We start from the raw sequence: 18325 nt of genomic DNA, 5'->3' as shown, positions 1-18325 counted from the left end.
GAACTGAGAAAATATTCCAGTTTTTGGTTCAATCACGAGGGTTATGAGCTTCTCACCGATATATGAAGATAAAAATAAAGAATACCCACCCCCAACTGATACATACAATACACCACCACAGAATCAAAACCAATGATGAAATCTTATATTTTAACAAGTTATACTTGTCTTCAATTAAATCCTTCATATATGTAGGTATAATTGCGAGTTTGGATTTGGTTAATATATCCAAACGATGATCTTTGTTATTGCGATTGAATTATTAGTGCTACTCCTCAACTTGAGACTAAGTCTTCTATTTAGGCTTTCCTTTTTTCCCTATAACATGGTTGGACCCACAAGATTGTACGTATTTCTTAATCAAACTATGAGTCAATGGACGCCTTACCTAAATCCTTAGAATCAAAGTATTTAAAGAATATTGAACTAACATTAGAAAAGTATTAAACTCGGTTGTTTCTCTCCTTATGATGCGCCTTACACCCATATCCAACCTTATGGCAAAACCAAGCTTCCTCCCTCCGTTTATGTTTGGGCTGCTATTCGCAACCTTTGGGATTATTTTGTCTGCAAAATATTCTAGCATCACCGTTGATCAATCTGCTCTTCTATCACTCAAATCTCATATAACTCATGATCCTCACAATTTCTTGGCAACCAATTGGTCTACTTCTACCTCCGTTTGTAGCTGGATCGGTGTCACATGTGGATCTAGACACCATAGAGTCACTGCTCTGAATTTGTCAAGCATGGATCTCACAGGCACCATTTCTTCTCAATTGGGAAATCTATCTTTTCTTGCTTGGCTTGACATTCATCAAAATAGTTTCCAAGGCTCTTTACCCATTGAGTTAACTAATTTGCCTCGGATGAAATATTTGAACTTTGGTAACAATAGCTTCAATGGAGAAATCCCATCATGGTTTGGTTGCTTCAGTAAACTTCAAAGATTGTCTCTGTACCTTAACAACTTCATCGGTGTTATCCCATCTACTCTAGGCAATTTGTCAAAACTAGAAACGTTGAGCTTGGGTGGGAATCAAATTTCCGGTAGAATTCCAAATAGTTTATTCAAGTGCAAAGAGCTGAAGTTTTTATCATTGTTGAGCAACTCCTTGGAGGGAAGTATACCTACAGAAATTGGAAATTTGACTTTGCTCGACACTTTGGATCTTGGTGACAACCACCTCAAAGGTAAACAATTCCTGGTTATTGTTTCATTCATTTTTATCTAATTTCCATCAACAGTTGTTTTAAGTAGTGAAGCGGGACTTAAACAATAACCACTAAGTTCAGTGCTAGCAAAACCAAACTTAATGATAGAGTATATATACATTATTTATGTGAATTGAGCCATCAACGAATTTAATTGGTGCCAAAAGAAACGTAGTCAGATTTTTAATGCAACTCCTGAATTACCCTTAGTCACCTCCACAACCCCATACTTGACGAATAACAGAGTGAGATATGTTGTCAATCCCTGTTCTTTGTGAGAGATATGAATTTAGGTTTTCAGTTGTAACAGCTTTAGTTGAAAAGTCAAAGTTGGCTTATGATTGGCTTAAGGGTTGTTTATGATTGGTTGAGTTGTAATTATAACATTCTTTTTATATTGTTGTAGTTTATTTTAGCTTCTTACAATAGTAATGTTTGTGTCCAAAGAAACAATTATTCGTAAACCAGAAAACATAGTTATAGTGTAAATCTTTAATGGTTTTATGTCAATTCAGCCATCAACCAATTATTTGGTTTAGGAGTTTGTTTGTAATTTTCCTTCCTATTCTGGCATGTGTCTGTATTTAGTATCTCATGTTTTACTAACCACTTTCGTCAGTTCTACCTTTTTATTTTGGCCGAGAAAAAATACTTAAAGAAACTTCTCTAAGTGGCATATCTTGCTTTTATAATATTCTTAAAAATAATAGACTGTTTTTTTCTAAGACAAATTAATTCCATAAAAGTAGAAATTTTTAGAAAAATACGTTGAAAACAAAACACCTAGTCATAAACAATCAGATAACCTATCTAAATTCCAAGTCTTAAAGTTGAGAGGCAATAAGATTTCGGGTAGAATTCCAAATAGTTTAATCAAGTGCAAAGAGTTGACATTTTTATCATTCTATAACAACTCTTTGGATGGAAATGTCCCTATGGAAATTGGAAATTTTACATTATAATCAAGGGATGTTGTGCCTACATACTTGGAATGAAAATTTTAAAGATATTGTAGAATGATTAAAAGTTATTAAATTCAGTTATTCCTCTCCTTATGATTTGCCTTATACCCACACAAAACCTTATGGTAGAAATTGGCTTCTTCATCTTGGCTTTTAATCCATCATTTTTCTTTGGGTTCATCTACAACTGTTGTTTGTTCTCAGCTTGAATTAACCAAAGTAATGATTTTCTTTGTGTTAAATGATTTTGAGATTTTGGGCGATACATTAATGGTCACCATTGTTTGTTTTATATATTTCAAAACTTAGAGATTGACTTATCAAGAAAAATGATGATCATGAGTATTAGTGAAGAAGGGGATAACAATAAACACAATCTAAAGATAAGTCAAAGAATGTAAGTATTTTTGAGAAAACAATCTAAAACTGTTTTCAGCCATAAGTTCAATATAAGAGAAACAGAGTACTTGACTTCTCTCTCTAATTACAGAAAAATAAAATAAAATGCATGGGTTCTATCATCAAGCTATTTTGACAAATTTGATTATATGTTTTAGGTGAAAGCCTTTCGCTATTAACAATTTGACTACTCTCGAGATCATAAATCTTTCTAATAACAACATAACAAGTATAACATCATTTCTTATAACAGTTGATATTATATAACAATGATTTAGAAGGAAGATTCCTATAATAGCTAGAAATTTTTCAAGCTTCTTTTGGTTATATTTTCATAATAATTCTTATTCAGGTTCCTTACATGTGTAAATCTTAAATATATTTCACCAGTAAAAATTAGTTTCAAAATTAATCATCTCACTATAGGTCATCTACTATCAAGATGTTTGATAACTTTTCTAAATTGCAATTATTAAGCTTGACACAATCAAATTTTAGTAGAATTTCAAATAGCTTATTCAAGTGTAAAGAGTTGATGTATTTATCATTGCATAACAACTCTTTGGAGGGAATTATGCCTATAGAAATTGGAAACTTGACTATGCCCCAATCTTTGTATTCTGGTTACAACAAGCTTATTATCATGTGAGTTCTTACTAGTTTCTTTACTGTTCAACTCCTCAGTCCCTTTTCACCTAGACTATATCTGGGGTCTAGCGACATTTTTGGGTTCCTAGTAGTCTATATGTGCAGATATATGTGTGTGTCTATATGTGCAGATATGTGTGTGTTTGCTGATTCCTTAGCAGAAAATTGTATCAATATGACGCTTATCATTATTATAAATGTTTGGCTTAAAATGCACGTGTTTTTGATAATTTGTGGCGAGAGATAAATAGCATGCAGTTTAGGGAAACATATTGTATGCAATAGTATCAGTTGTTTGACATTAGCTAATCACTGCTAACTAATAAAAGTATTATAATTAAAATATTTTTGGGTTATCATAAGTACTATAAAACTAAACAAAACTTGCATATTTAAACATAGGTAAATCAAACATACATTAATATGCTCAACAAATAAATTAAGGGTTTGCTAGGCAAATATTTACAAATTTTGACTGATTTAATTTTACGTTTCAGGTGAAATTCCTCTTGTTATTGGAAGCTTGACTTCTCTCCAATCACTTTATCTTAACAATAACAAATTGACCGGTATAATTTCATGTTTCTTTTATTATCCATTTTTGTTATTAAATTTATGCTATCTTTTTGATTAATTAAAAAAAAAGTTACCTTAAAAGATTAAAATCTTTTTATTTTCCTTCCTATTTTGGCATGTGTCTGTATTTAGCATCTCATGTTTTACTAACCGCTTTCGTCAGTTCCACCCTTTTATTTTGGCCGAGAAAAAATACTTAAAGAAACTTCTCTAAGTGGCATATCTTGCTTTTATAATATTCTTAAAAATAATAGAAACTGTGTTTCTATGGAAAATTAATTCCATAAAAGTAGAAATTTTAGAAAATAGGATGAAAACAAAACACTAGACATAAACAATCAGTTATTACAAGTATTTTATTAGAACTTCTAATTTCACTAAAAGTAAATTTATTTGGTGATAAGAAACGAGTTAAATTTTACATTAAATTATTTTAAGGTTTGATTTTTAATTAGGGCCTACTTTATACCCTTTTAAATCACACAAGACTTGTAATTAGCTATTTTTCTATCCTTTAGATTTATGTGTTGATATTATTGAATAGGAAAGAAATAGAGTACATGATTTCTCTTAGCTTTGATTCCATAGTACATTGTTGATATTATATGTTTCAGACTTATACCTATCCGCATTGACCCATTGCCATTCCCTCTTTTTCTTCTTCACACAACTTCCACAGCCTCACAAAATACAACCATAGCTTTGATTTTTGACTATTTTATGGTTTATTATAAAAATAATTAACAAATTTTGATTTTTTTGTGAAATAAATTTTGATAATTTTAATTATATATTTTAGATGAAATTCCGTCGATTATTGGAAATCTTATTTCTCTCACGGACATCGATCTTTCTGTTAACTACTTAACAGGTATAATATCATCTTTATTCTCTTTTTTGTTGTTACTATTATGCAGTCTCTTCTAGTTATAATAGTTGATGTATTTATCATTGCATAACAACTCTTTGGAGGGAATTATGCCTATAGAAATTGGAAACTTGACTATGCCCCAATCTTTGTATTCTGGTTACAACAAGCTCATTATCATGTGAGTTCTTACTAGTTTCTTTACTGTTCAACTCCTCCGTCCCTTTTCACCTAGACTATATCTGGGGTCTAGCGGCATTTTTGAGTTCCTAGTAGTCTATATGTCCAGATATATGTGTGTGTTTGCTGATTCCTTAGCTAAAAATTGAATCAATACGGCGCTTATTAATATTATAAATGTTTGGCTTAAAATGCACATGCGTTTTTGATAATTTGTGGCGAGAGATAAATAGCAAGCAGTTTAGGGAAACATATCGTATGCAATAGTATCATTTTTTTGACATTAGCTAATCACTGCTAACTAATAAAAGTTTCTAATATAAATATATATATATATATATTTTTGTTCAGCTTCGATGATGTATCCTATATTTGAACAAAAATATTAAGCATGAACTATTTTATTCCATCTAATTTTCATCATCATTTGAACTATAAATTCGACTATTATAATTAAAATATTTTGGGTTGTCATAAGTACTATAAAACTAATCAAACTTGCATATTTAAAAATAGGTAAATGAAATAGACACTAATATGCTTAACAAATAAATTAAGGGTTTGCTAGGAAAATATTTACAAATATTTACTGATTTAATTATATGTTTCAGGTGAAATTCCTCTTGTTATTGGAAACTTGACTTCTCTTGAGCGCTTTATCTTTTCAATAACAAATTGACGGGTATAATTTCATGTTTCTTTTATTCTCCTTTTGTTATTAAATTTATGCAATCTTTTTAAGTAAATAAAATAAAAGTTACCTTAAAGGATTAAAATCTAGAGTCATTATTATGCATTTAGAAAATGTAAGAAGTTATGAAGTAAATTAAGCAATGATTTCATCATAAAAGGATTATATGGAACAATTACTCCACATTAGCATAGGTTACTTCTATTCAATTATCATACTTTTAAAAATGTCAACGTTTTGTGGTATTTCTAACTCAATCAATATATATTCTATATATATATATAAGCCAGAACTTCAAAACAAATAAAATGATTGATTAAAATATCTTTTGAACTAAAATATGTAATTTTATTAAAACATTAAAATGTAATATATAATTAAACTCTACTAAAGTTTTAGTTTAATATTTTCATTAGACAGCTTAAAATTATTAAACTCTTTCAAATAATATATTTCGACTCAAATATTTAAATTCAAACATGGGTAATAATCATTTGGTGAGGACTATGGCTTTCAGAGATCACAAACATGACGTCCCTATGCATTTCTCCATCGCATGGAACAACTTTTTATATAAGCAAAACCAAATGTCCTGCTTTACTAATATTCTTAAAAATAAGAAAGCGACTTACCTTAAAACTTCGTTTTATATTGCTCTACTTTTTTATTTTTTTAATTTCTTTATATTCTCATATTTTTTGCTGTAAAAATAATAATTGCTAATTTGACAATCTCACCTCAAATTTACAAATTTTTATAAAGAAACTAATTGAATTGCCAAAAGTTTAGGTATTTATTGGAACTCCACATCCTAAGTTCACCATCTACCTTATGGCAGAAATTAGCTTATTTGTCCCTTTTGATCCATCATTTTTCTTTCCTTCCCATATTTGTTCATCCATAACTTTCTTTGTTCTTGCTTTAATTAACTGAAGTGATGATTTTTTTTTTGTTAGATGATTTTGAGATTTTGAGTGACATATTATGGGACCAATGTATCTAATCCTCCTCTACAACTATGAATTTTGTGTTTAGTGTTACATTAAATTAACTATGTTCTGAATTATAATTTGGACCTATTTCTTACCCTTTTGGAAACAATGTGTTTTTTTTAATTATTGAATTAACATCAAACTTGTAACTAAGCTATTTCTATCCATTTGATTTTTTTATTAATTTTGCTCGACCATAGTTCATAGTATGAGAGAAATAGAATATATAAATTATTAATTATATGTTTTTTATCTAATTTTCACCTAGTCATAAACAATCAGTTATTTCAAGTATTTTATTAAAACTTCTAATTTCTCTAAAACTAAATTTATTTGGTGATAAAAAGAGTTAAATTTTACGTTAAATTATTTTAAGATTTGATTTTAAATTTGGACCTACTTTATACCCTTTTGAATCACACACTACTTCTAATTAGCTATTTCTTCTACCTTTTAGATTTGCCTTATTGTTTATGTCTTGATTTAGTTGTTGCTAAGCCATAGTTGATATTATTGAATAGGAAAGAAATAGAGTACATGAGTTCTAGCTTTGATTACTGAGAAACACATTACATATTATATGTTTCAGACTTATTCCTACATGCATTGATAACACCACCCACTGTTATTATCTCTTTCTCTTCTTCACACAACTCCCACAGCCTCACAAAATACAACAATGAAGTAGCTTTGATTTTTGACGATTTTAAGGTTTATTATAAAAATAATTAATAAATTTTGATTTTTTTTTGTGAAATAAATTTTGATAATTTTAATTATATATTTTAGGTGAAATTCCATCGATTATTGGAAATCTTATTTCTCTCACGGTCATCGATCTTTATGTTAACTACTTAACAGGTATAATATCATCTTTATTCTCTTTTTTGTTATTACTATTATGCAATCTCTTCTAGTTATAATAGTTGATGTATTTATCATTGCATAACAACTCTTTGGAGGGAATTATGCCTATAGAAATTGGAAACTTGACTATGCCCCAATCTTTGTATTCTGGTTACAACAAGCTCATTATCATGTTAGTTCTTACTAGTTTTTTTACTGTTCAACTCCTCAGTCCCTTTTCACCTAGACTATATCTGGGGTCTAGTGACATTTTCGGGCTCCTAGTAGTCTATATGTGCAGATATATGTGTGTGTGTCTATATGTTTCAGACTTATACCTACCCGCAGTGATCCCTCTTTTTCTTCTTCACACAACTCCCACAACCTCACAAAATACAACCATGAAGTAGCTTTGATTTTTCACAATTTTAAGGTTTATTATAAAAATAATTAATAAATTATGATTTTTTTTGTGAAATAAATTTTGATAATTTTAATTATATATTTTAGGTGAAATTCCATCGATTATTGGAAATCTTATTTCTCTCACGGACATCAATCTTTCTGTTAACTACTTAACAGGTATAATATCATCTTTATTCTCTTTTTGTTGTTACTATTATGTAGTCTCTTCTAGTTATAAGAGAATGGTGCTATATATTACTAATTAATTACAATCTTTTAACTTCTTACTATAATACTTTTGGCTTAAAAACAATTAATTACACATTTAATCCTTTAACTACTTTGAAATTAGAAAATATAAGAATCTTAGTATAATACCTATTTTCTTAGATGCTTTATTTTTCTTTGACTAATTTATTTATATTTTAGGTGAAATCTTATTAACTCTTGGAAACTTGACCACTCTCAAGCTATTGATCTTTCTAATAACAACTTATCAAGTATAATATCATTTTTAATCCTTTTTTTCTTATACTATTTTGAGTATAAGAAACAAATTTGAGTTACAAATTGTCAAAAGTTCAACTGTGTTCGAGTTTTTATTAAAATTTCTCTATATCTTGGGTTACTTCTAAGTTAGCTATCTACATTAAACATAAATTTAAAAAAGTATACACACAAAGATAACATAATTCTAGTGTCACAGACTTAGATGCGCAACCCATGACACTAGCACCAAGCTATTTGACCAATTTATTTATATTTTTAGGTGAAATCCCATCTACTATTGGAAACTTGACCACTCTCGAAGCTATTGAACTTTCTAATAACAACTTATCAGGTATAATATCATTTTTTTTCTTTTTATTGTTACATTTATGCAATTCCTTTTTAGTTGTTATATATTGTTAATTAGCTTTTGACTTAAAAATTAATTATATATTTAACACTTTAACTATTTTAACATAAGAAAAATATAGGAAATATTGGTACAAGTAAAAAGAGAGCAATAATTTGGGTTACAAACTATTGAACTTTAATGATAGAATCTGAATTGAACTTAAAAGAATCCACATAAAATCTAAAATATATTGTTTATTAAAGCGATCAATTTACGGGGTGATCCGAACACACCTCATAAAAAAGGATTGGTGGCGACTCCCATTTTCGTTTTTAAATAAAAAGTCGATTTCAAAAAAAAGGTTTCAATAATGTTAACTCATAAGAAAATGTCAAGATTTAGATGAAAATTTATATCTATTTATAATCTCATATTTTCATTTTTCATTTATATTTTTTAGCTAAGAATTTTATAACACTATAAGAATGAATTAGAGTCATTCTCATGCATCTATAAAGGTTAGATGCTGTGAAATAGATTATTCATTTATGCACTTCATCCATGTGTATACATAGCAAATATTATTTATTCACATTTTTTCCAAATAAAATTGAAGTAATGAATATTATTTCATTCAAGAAAAGTTATGAATATTATTGTGTATATATTATTTTTAATGAAAATATTTTTTATAAAAAGATAGAAGCACTCTCAAATTAATAGTTGTTACTTATATAAAAAATAAGACTTAACCCACAAATTAGTATTTAAATTATGTCATTTTTCTTCACGTATCTGAACTTTTTTTTTTGTTAATAGTGATACCTAAACTATCCTCTGTTATCCAAATACTCTATTAATAGTGATATCTAAACTTTACACAAACATTCAATTAAATAATGTTAAAGAAAGAGATATAAAGAATAGAATAAAGGAAAAGAGATGTTCATGGATTTATCGATGAAAGCGTGGCTTCAGAACAATCTCCCCTCGTGAGAATCTCACTTCGGAATAGGACCTTTCGATTACAAGAACATCAAATAACTAAGTAAAACTCATAACAGAAAAAAAACCTAATAAAAATTTTTGTCTCCCTAAAATTATTTTTAAACATATGTCTAATGAGTCTATTTATAAAGTTAGAAGTGGTCGTCTTCCTTAACCCTAGGTCGATTGATGTTTTCGTGTTAATTTTTATTGTGCGGACCAAAATGTCCTTAGCTCGTAATTATTTCCCGTGCAGAGTTGGTATTGCAACACCCACTGCCTATATCGCAGCATCGAATGTAGTATACTTGATTCCTATATTCAGCTTCAGGGGTGTGTTACGACATCCATTGTCTATGTCGCGACATTAAAGATAATCTTGGAATATTGGCATTCTATCCTCTATGTTGCGACATTGGATTCCCATGTTGCAACATGGCGACCAACCTCAAGTTCCTATGCCTTTGAATGGTGTCCTGCACACTTACTAAACATGTTAGCCCACCTTTAGGCCTCATTCAACCCCTAAGATCATAAAAAGACTCAATTTCACTTTTTATTGAATTAAAACTAAAATATAAAAACTAACTAAAGCATAACCAAAATGTTCATATCCAAGCTCTTTAAGTACGAAAACTAGTTTAATCTACTACACCGAATTACAATAGATCAAACTCCCCCACACTTAAGTCATTGCTTGTTCCCAAGCAATGTAAACATATAATTAAAATAAACAAATAAAAAAGAATGGAAAAAGAAGCATAAAAACTTAAAGAAAATTTTAGTTGTAAGAAAAGGCAAACTAATAAAATTTGACTTTGTTCCTTTCTTTAAACAAGCTAGAGTTAGTGAAGATGGATGTAAATAAGAACCTCAAACCTAAACTTGCCCACACTTAACTTTCTATTTATCCTCAAGCAAACCGAGTCTAGACACATAGCATGCAATAAGAAGACGTCCCTTGGATTTTATTACTACTATGAACATTGTTGTCAACTATTAAAGATATAACAATTCTTATCATACATGTAACTTAATCTTGATAGTTTAATGTCTTTGAAACCTTTTAAAGTAAATAGGAACTAGTTTACAAATTTACATTACTAACAAACTAGAAGTAATTCCTATGACCAAATGTTTAACAATATAAACGTTAACATAAATCAAATAGATATATAGTAGACATAATCATGTGAATCAACAAATATTCATTAAGTATAATTGTTAGGAATTTTAGAAGATTATGCATAGAGAACACTTAAGTCATATTGGTCTTCTAAGCTTGTAATGTTCTAAGGCTTAGGACGGTATGAGTTTAAAGAAAGATATGACACAAAACGGTTCAAACACTAGAAATAGTTAGGCACATGACATTGTTCCCTCTCTTCCCCCTTAATGTTCCATCCAAGCTCACCGTCTTTTGTCTCCCTCTCTCACCTATCTTATCTCTCAATGTAAGAAGATACAATATAAAACTAGCAAATATGATCGACTTAACGAGTATTGGTGCACTGATGACTGGATTTTCTCTCACTTTTGTGACTTTTTATTTTGTATAATACTAGCAACAATATAATATTGCTTAGCTTTCGCCTCAGCACGTGAACTCTACCCCTGCTAGGTAGTATTTTGAGCCACAAAATCCCCCAGTTCTCTATTTGTCACTACTTCCCCGATAGCATCCTTCATAGAAAAGCAATCATTAGTCTTATGCCCCCGTTGTTGTAGAAAGCACATCAGTCCCTCGAACCTAACCTCCTAACACTATGCCTCATAGGTGGAGGGCTCGGTAAAATACCTAGACTCTTCACCTAATTCAAAATATAGGTACGCATAACATTCAAGGGGGGTATAAGATTTGAATTTACTTTGAGGAACATACCTCCCTGTGTGTTCAAGTTTGGATATTTGGAATGTTCTAGCCATCTTGCTCTGCAATTTCCCTTTTTGCTGTCCCCCATTTTGTACACGCAAATCTTAAGGAAGTAGACCCTACCGACTGTAAGCTCTATCCATGTTTCTAAAATTCCTCTCATCTCTTTGAAATGACCCACAAGCTGTTCTTTTTATTTCTTCTGCCTCTACCAACTTGTGGTCCCTCTCATATAAATTTGTCAAACTTTAAGGCTTATTGTCAGTGAAAGAATACTACATATGCTCATTCTTTACACCCATGATTAAAATATCAATGGCCCACTGATGTTTGATGTTCTTAGTATTTAGTGTCATTGCTTGGAAATGCTTTACATAATCTTGCAAAGTTTCTCCCTCTCTTTGCTTCATAGACATCAGACCCATAGGAGTGCTAATAATTGTCCTATGTGCCCTAAATCGTCCCAAGAACATCTGACCCAACTGAAGGAAACTACGAATAGATCCCTAGTGAAGAGACAAGTATCAATCCTTCGCACCCCCGTTGAGTGTTTTCGAAAAAGCCTTGCACTTCACAAAATCAAAAGCTCCCAGCACATTCATGTAATTATTATACTGCATGGGATGCACTCGCGGGTCCATTCTTCCTTCAAACATATCCTTCGAAACCTTAAAAACAGTTGGCAAGCTCATGGTTCCACCTTAAGAACCAGTGGATTACTGGAATAAATGAGTCAATCCATATCTTAAGATTCAATTTGTAAAGCCCTTACATCTCTTCACAAAGCATCCATCTCACTTTGCCACGATTTTGCATGCATGCCAAAACCTTCTTCTTGCATGGTGGCATTATTATGAAAATCAAAATTATCAAACTGCACATTCCTTCTAAACTCTTCATTCTGATTTAACAACTCTTGCTAAAACATCTATTGTTGTTCGAATCTAACGTTTTACAGGGTCATTTGTTTCTTCATCATCTTTATCAACTCCTGAATAGCAAAAAATTACTCTGGTGATGCTTCCTAACTAGAGGAGAATGACAATCTCTGGCCAGAAGAAAATTTTAAGTCAAAGAATTTGAAGCTCCTACATAAGCCATGTTACCCAAATTTTTCGACCGGTTAGCAAACCACCCAGCAAATAAATTTTTCTTGTTGGGTTGACTGTTTGCACTAGAAGCTCCAACTTATCTTGACAAAAAATTGATGGGGAAATTTTCATTTGGGTGAGCCATTTTGATTGTTACAAGCTAAAAATCTGTCGATCGAAAGTTTGACCACGTTCACTGCACCAAATTGTTGAGTATTTTCTCTTTGTGTCTACTATGGGGGTAAGACTCAGTATTTATAAGATACGATTACTATTCACTGAAATGACGTCTTAGACAGGCTTCATGTGTGCTAACACGTATCTTGTTCTAGACTCAACACGTGTTCATGGACCACGTGCTTGACCTAACACCTCTCCTCTCGAGCATATAGAGACTTGTGAACTCAATGTGCAAGCTTGTCTTGTGAGCTAGGCCCGCCTAGCATACCTACAAATTGGATGTGCGAACTCTAATATACCCACTTCGTGGGACCCGCCCAAATTCCTTTGAGTCTACTTGGGTTGTGGGTCAATAACTTGAACCTACTCGAGTTTCGAGTCAGTAATAGTGAATTGTATAATAGGTTTCAATTATAACATGACACGTGATATAAACTTAAAAATTATATTTTAAATTCTTTCATTTTATTTTTCTTTTACGCCATTCTTTGCAATTCTTATTCATTAATTACATATAGATATTTTAACTATTTGGATTTAATTTTTCACCTTAAATTTATAAATTTAACAAAATATTATTCTCAACTTTTGCAGCTTTGCTAACCCAACCAAATTATTTGTCTACAATTTATAATCTACATCTATAATATATATATATATATATATATATATATATAAGAATAAGCATGCAAAATCTCTTAAATTAATAAAATGATTAAGAATATTGACTATTTTTCTATTTGCTCATAGCAAAATTTCTTCTTATTAATATTATTTATAAGTAAGATTTCTAATTTCACTAAAAGTATTTTATTAAGAGAATTTATTTGATAATAATAATGATTTAAATAAATTTAAAATTTACATTAATTAATTTATATTCTGAATTATAATTTAGACGTAGTTTTACCTTTTGATTTGCCTTATTATTTATTTGTTTAATTAATTTATGCTCACGACATATTTTATATTATGAGTGAAACAAAGTATATTAATTTGCCAAACATGAATAACAAGGCCACTAATCTTTTCCCAAGTTTCTATTTGATTAGTGGGCATATGCTGGACAATCATTGTTAAATAGAAAAGTATTCTCATAAAAATGGCTTTCATATATAACACCAATTTTGAGGCTACAATCTCAATTAACTCCCAATCTTATAAAATTATAAACATAAAATGTACATTTGAAGTACCAGTTACAGATATTGCTACTACTTAGATTCCGACTCTAAAGAAAATGTCAATTTTCTATTAATTATGTTATCTTTAAATTTCATCAAATGCCATTTTAAATTTCAATGTGAGGAAAAAAATTATAACTAATAATTAAAATTTTAATTTGCTTTTTATTTTACCTCTAACTTAGAGTTTCATAAAAGATAATTAAAATTATTTGTGAAGTTATAATAAATACTACACCAATAAATATTCGTGTAGTGGTAAGGCATATTACTCTCTTAAGGGAGAACAAGATTCAAGTCTTAGAGATGATATTCTTGACAATAAAAGTACAAAAATAATAATAAACACTAAAAATGATATATAAGTAAAATTCAAGATCATAATTAATCATGAATTAAAATTGAAATTAATATAAACATAAATCTAAATTTTGCTCGATAAATCCAAGATCAATAACCATAATTAATGTTGAAATCAAATCTTTAGCCATCCTAAAAAAGATAAAAATAAAACAAGTTAATCAAATCAATCATAATTAACCATGAATTAAAATAAAAATTTCTAGCAAAATAAATTTGAAGACTTAAAAGTCTTGGAGTAACCGAGCAGTAAGAGGCATTGGGATATTAGAGGTCCCAGCTATGAATCCTCACTCTAGCAACCGATATGTGAACAAAGAGAAGTGAGTATTTTATTCATCAATAGGATATTTATGATGCTTCTCTAAAGTCTATATTTATAGACATAGAAAATATAAAGTAGACAAAATTCTACTACTAATAAAGAGTTATTTTTATTAATGTGTAAAAAGAAAAAGAAAAGTTGTAAATAACTTTTAATTGAATTTAAATAATAATAGTAGCATAGATAAAACATATAATTAGTTTTGGCATCATGACTTATTAAGCCTTCCAATTTTTTAAAAATTATTTTAGTTTTCCAACTAATTTTTCACATCTTTTAACCATTGAACTTGTAATTTTTTCAAATCACCCAAAATGGATGGAAAAAATTAGTTTGTTAACTTTGTTGATATTGCATACAAGTGGATTGACACGTGGATGACATGTTAACATTTAATTAATTTTTAAAATTTTAAAAATATTAAATATATATTTTATAGTTTTGAAATATTTTTAAAAATACTTAATATATTTAATATTCTTTTAGAAATTTTAAAAAATAATTAAATGTTGATTGAAGTAACAATCCACTCATTAATAAAGTTAAAAAAGTTAAACTTTTAATAAAATGGATCACTAAATGAAAGGTTTTAAAAAATAGATTACCCAATATAAGTACAAAAATAATAATAAACACTAAAAATGAAATGTTTATCTCTTTTATAATAAATTATTAGGTATAGTTTGATAATTTTTCCTTCTATTTTTTATACATTTATGCAATCCCTTTTACTTTTAAGTAAGGAAATAAAATTTCTCGGAAGATAGTAATAGTTTCCTTCAATAGATTACAACTTAAAAGTTGCTGTGATGCATCTTAAAATGGTTAGAAGTAGTGTAGTAAATTAATCAATTATTTATATTGAGTGTACACATCATGCATGTATTAAATCACAAATATAGTTAACTTACAATTTATGTTCTAAAGAATATTCAAATTCCTAATTCTATCTCATTTTCAATTTCACCTCTAAGGTCGAATTCCAACACCACCACCTTCATTGCAATGGTATGGAGTTTCAAACAATAACTTAATTGGAGAAATCCCTTTTTCAATATGCAATTGGACTTCCCTTAAGGGTATTGCTTTAGATGAGAATAATTTGGAGGGAACAATTCCAAAGTGCATTGGAAACTTGAATTCTTCTCTCATAGCAGTTGATCTAGGGAATAATAATTTTCATGGTCAAATACCAAAAAATTTTGCTAAAGGTTGCATGTTGAGAAGTTTACGCATCAACAACAATGAATTAGAAGGGTCACTACCACGATCTTTGAGTAATTGCAAAGGTTTAAATCTTCTCAATGTTGGAAACAACAATTTGAATGACACTTTTCCAAGTTGGTTAGGAAATTTGGATCAGCTGCAAGTTCTTATCTTGAGGTCGAATAGATTTTACGGCCAAATAGAGAGCTCTGATATTACAGTTTCTTTAACTAAAATGCGAATCATTGATCTTTCTCACAATAATTTTAGTGGCTACTTACCTACTCTCTTTTTTGAGCATATGCATGCCATTAGAGATGAGTATGGAAAGAAAGTTGAACCAAATTACATGAGAGAAGTAAAGCCCACGAAAGATGCACTTGGTGCATTTTTGGTGAATTATGCTTCTGGTTTATCTGTTACAGCAAAAGGGCTGGAATTAAAGTTTGAATCACTATTATCCATTTGGATGGTTATTGACCTTTCTAGTAACCAATTCAGGGGAGAAATTCCAAAAATACTTGGTGAGCTTCATTTACTTATTGTCCTAAACCTCTCCCATAACTGTTTAATAGGTCCTATCCCATCATCTTTAGGTAATTTGTCAGAGCTTGAATCATTAGATCTCTCATCAAATAAGCTGGAAGGAAGAATTCCAACAGAGTTAAAAAATCTTGGATTCTTAGAGGTGTTAAACCTTTCTCAAAATAATCTCAAGGGACCCATTCCTCAAGGCAAACAATTTGATACTTTCACTAACGATTCCTACATGGGAAATTTGGATTTATGTGGTTTGCCATTATCAAAAAACTGTGGTACTGATGAGGAAACTCCAGCGAAATTTGATAGAGATGATGATGGTGATGAATTGAATTGGAAATTTTCAATATTGATGGGGTATGGATGTGGGTTGGTGCTGGGAATGAGCATGGCATACATTGTATTCACGACTGGAAAACCATGGTGGTTGATTAGGATCGTGGAGCGAGTCCGACAAAGATTTGCAAAAAGGTAGAGAAGGCAACACTTGGGCGAGTTCAACAAGTTGCAAACAGAACAGAAAACTTCATGCTTGGTGGTATGCAGGACTTTTTCTGTAGTTGTTTAATAAACATTTTGTGTGGGTGCTTGATTGTATGTTATGTAGTTTGTATTATGTTTTCTTAGGTCCTCTCTCATGGCAATGTTCCCTGATGTGTTTATGGTAGGTGCACTGGTTTGTAAAGAATGTCTTTATGGGAACCTAACTTTTTAATAAAATTGAAATAAGGAATAGATGGTTAATTTATTCCAAAGAGTTTGTGAAGAATCAAGGGAGGTAAAATAATGAAAAATTATATGTTCAATACTTTAGAATTGAATATTGATCATGGTTTTAATTGCATAATCAGATTTGTGAGATGTATATTTTGTGAGGTTGATTTATTACGGAGATTTGCAATTGAATTTATAAAAGAAATGACTTGGTTTGGATTAATGAAATACTTTTGTGAAATTATAGATATGTATTTTATATTTTTATTGGATAATTTTTTTTACAAATTATAGATGGTATAAAACTTATTTTATACATTTTTAATGAGAATATTTGATGCATTGTTGGTGCATAAGTTCTATGTACTATCGATGAATAATAGCATAACACATTATCACATTTTATTTGAGTAATTTAATTAGAATGTGTACAAGTTTAGGGTTCAATTTAAAATATGAGTAATAGTTTGAGATGTTTGGTGGAATTAATCCTAATTGCTTCTACCGTCTAGGGTAAACTACAGAATTAGTCACCCAACTATGATTTTTTTTAATTTAGTCACTTACATTTTATATTATTTCTATTTTGGTTACTGACACTTTAGATTGTTTCTATTTTGATCACTCTCCATTAAATAGTTAACGGAAGTGATGATGTTGCCTTTTCCAACTGGCATAATAACACGTTTATTTCTTAATACTTACACATTCTATCAATTTGATTCTTATTCTAAATAATTCAATAAATTTCACCCTTCATATTTAGAAATTCTATCAACTTTATTCTCAAACACATATAATTGAATATAAAAATAATTATATTTAAACACATATAACTAAATGCTGATAAATTTATATGTGTGTGTGATTTTGATAAGCCCAAAAACTAAAAACCCCCAAAACTTAGTAAATTTGTGGTTTTTATAGCATTTTCAAAAAGGAACCCAATTTTTCCCATTACCTAGCAAATAATGAACAAAAAAAAAAAGGAAAACAAAAAAGCTTCTTGTAAGCCATTTTCAAATCATCATCTTTTGCATTCTTGTTAACTTGAAAAATCGTGTAATAATTTGCACCCATCTCTAAGTATAAAATTTATTATAAAATTTATCTTCATCTAAATTGTTGCAATTTATTTAGAAAAATATGTAAATTTTCTAGGTTTTCAATTTTTCCAACTTGAATTTAAGATTTTTGTAATATTTTTAATTTTTAGTTACATATATTTTATAATTTATAATT

The 18325-nt window shown here is 29.4% G+C and overlaps 1 protein-coding gene across 1 annotated transcript in view; it reads left to right on the top strand.

Moving 5' to 3' along the window:
• Positions 1-410: 410 nt before the first annotated feature.
• LOC105761315 (receptor-like protein 52) overlaps positions 411-18325 on the top strand; it is a 169281-nt gene continuing 151366 nt past the window's right edge. The window contains exons 1-3 of the mRNA XM_052624374.1: positions 411-1194; positions 3722-3793; positions 4600-4671. Of these exons, the coding sequence (XP_052480334.1) occupies positions 468-1194; positions 3722-3793; positions 4600-4671 (871 nt within the window). The 5' untranslated portion in view covers positions 411-467. The remainder of the gene's footprint in view (positions 1195-3721; positions 3794-4599; positions 4672-18325) is intronic.

This window comes from Gossypium raimondii, chromosome 11 (assembly GCF_025698545.1).
Source record: "Gossypium raimondii isolate GPD5lz chromosome 11, ASM2569854v1, whole genome shotgun sequence".
Classification (NCBI taxonomy): Eukaryota; Viridiplantae; Streptophyta; class Magnoliopsida; order Malvales; family Malvaceae; genus Gossypium; species Gossypium raimondii.
Note: the sequence above shows the minus strand (reverse complement) of the source record. Positions and strands in the feature narration are given on the sequence as shown.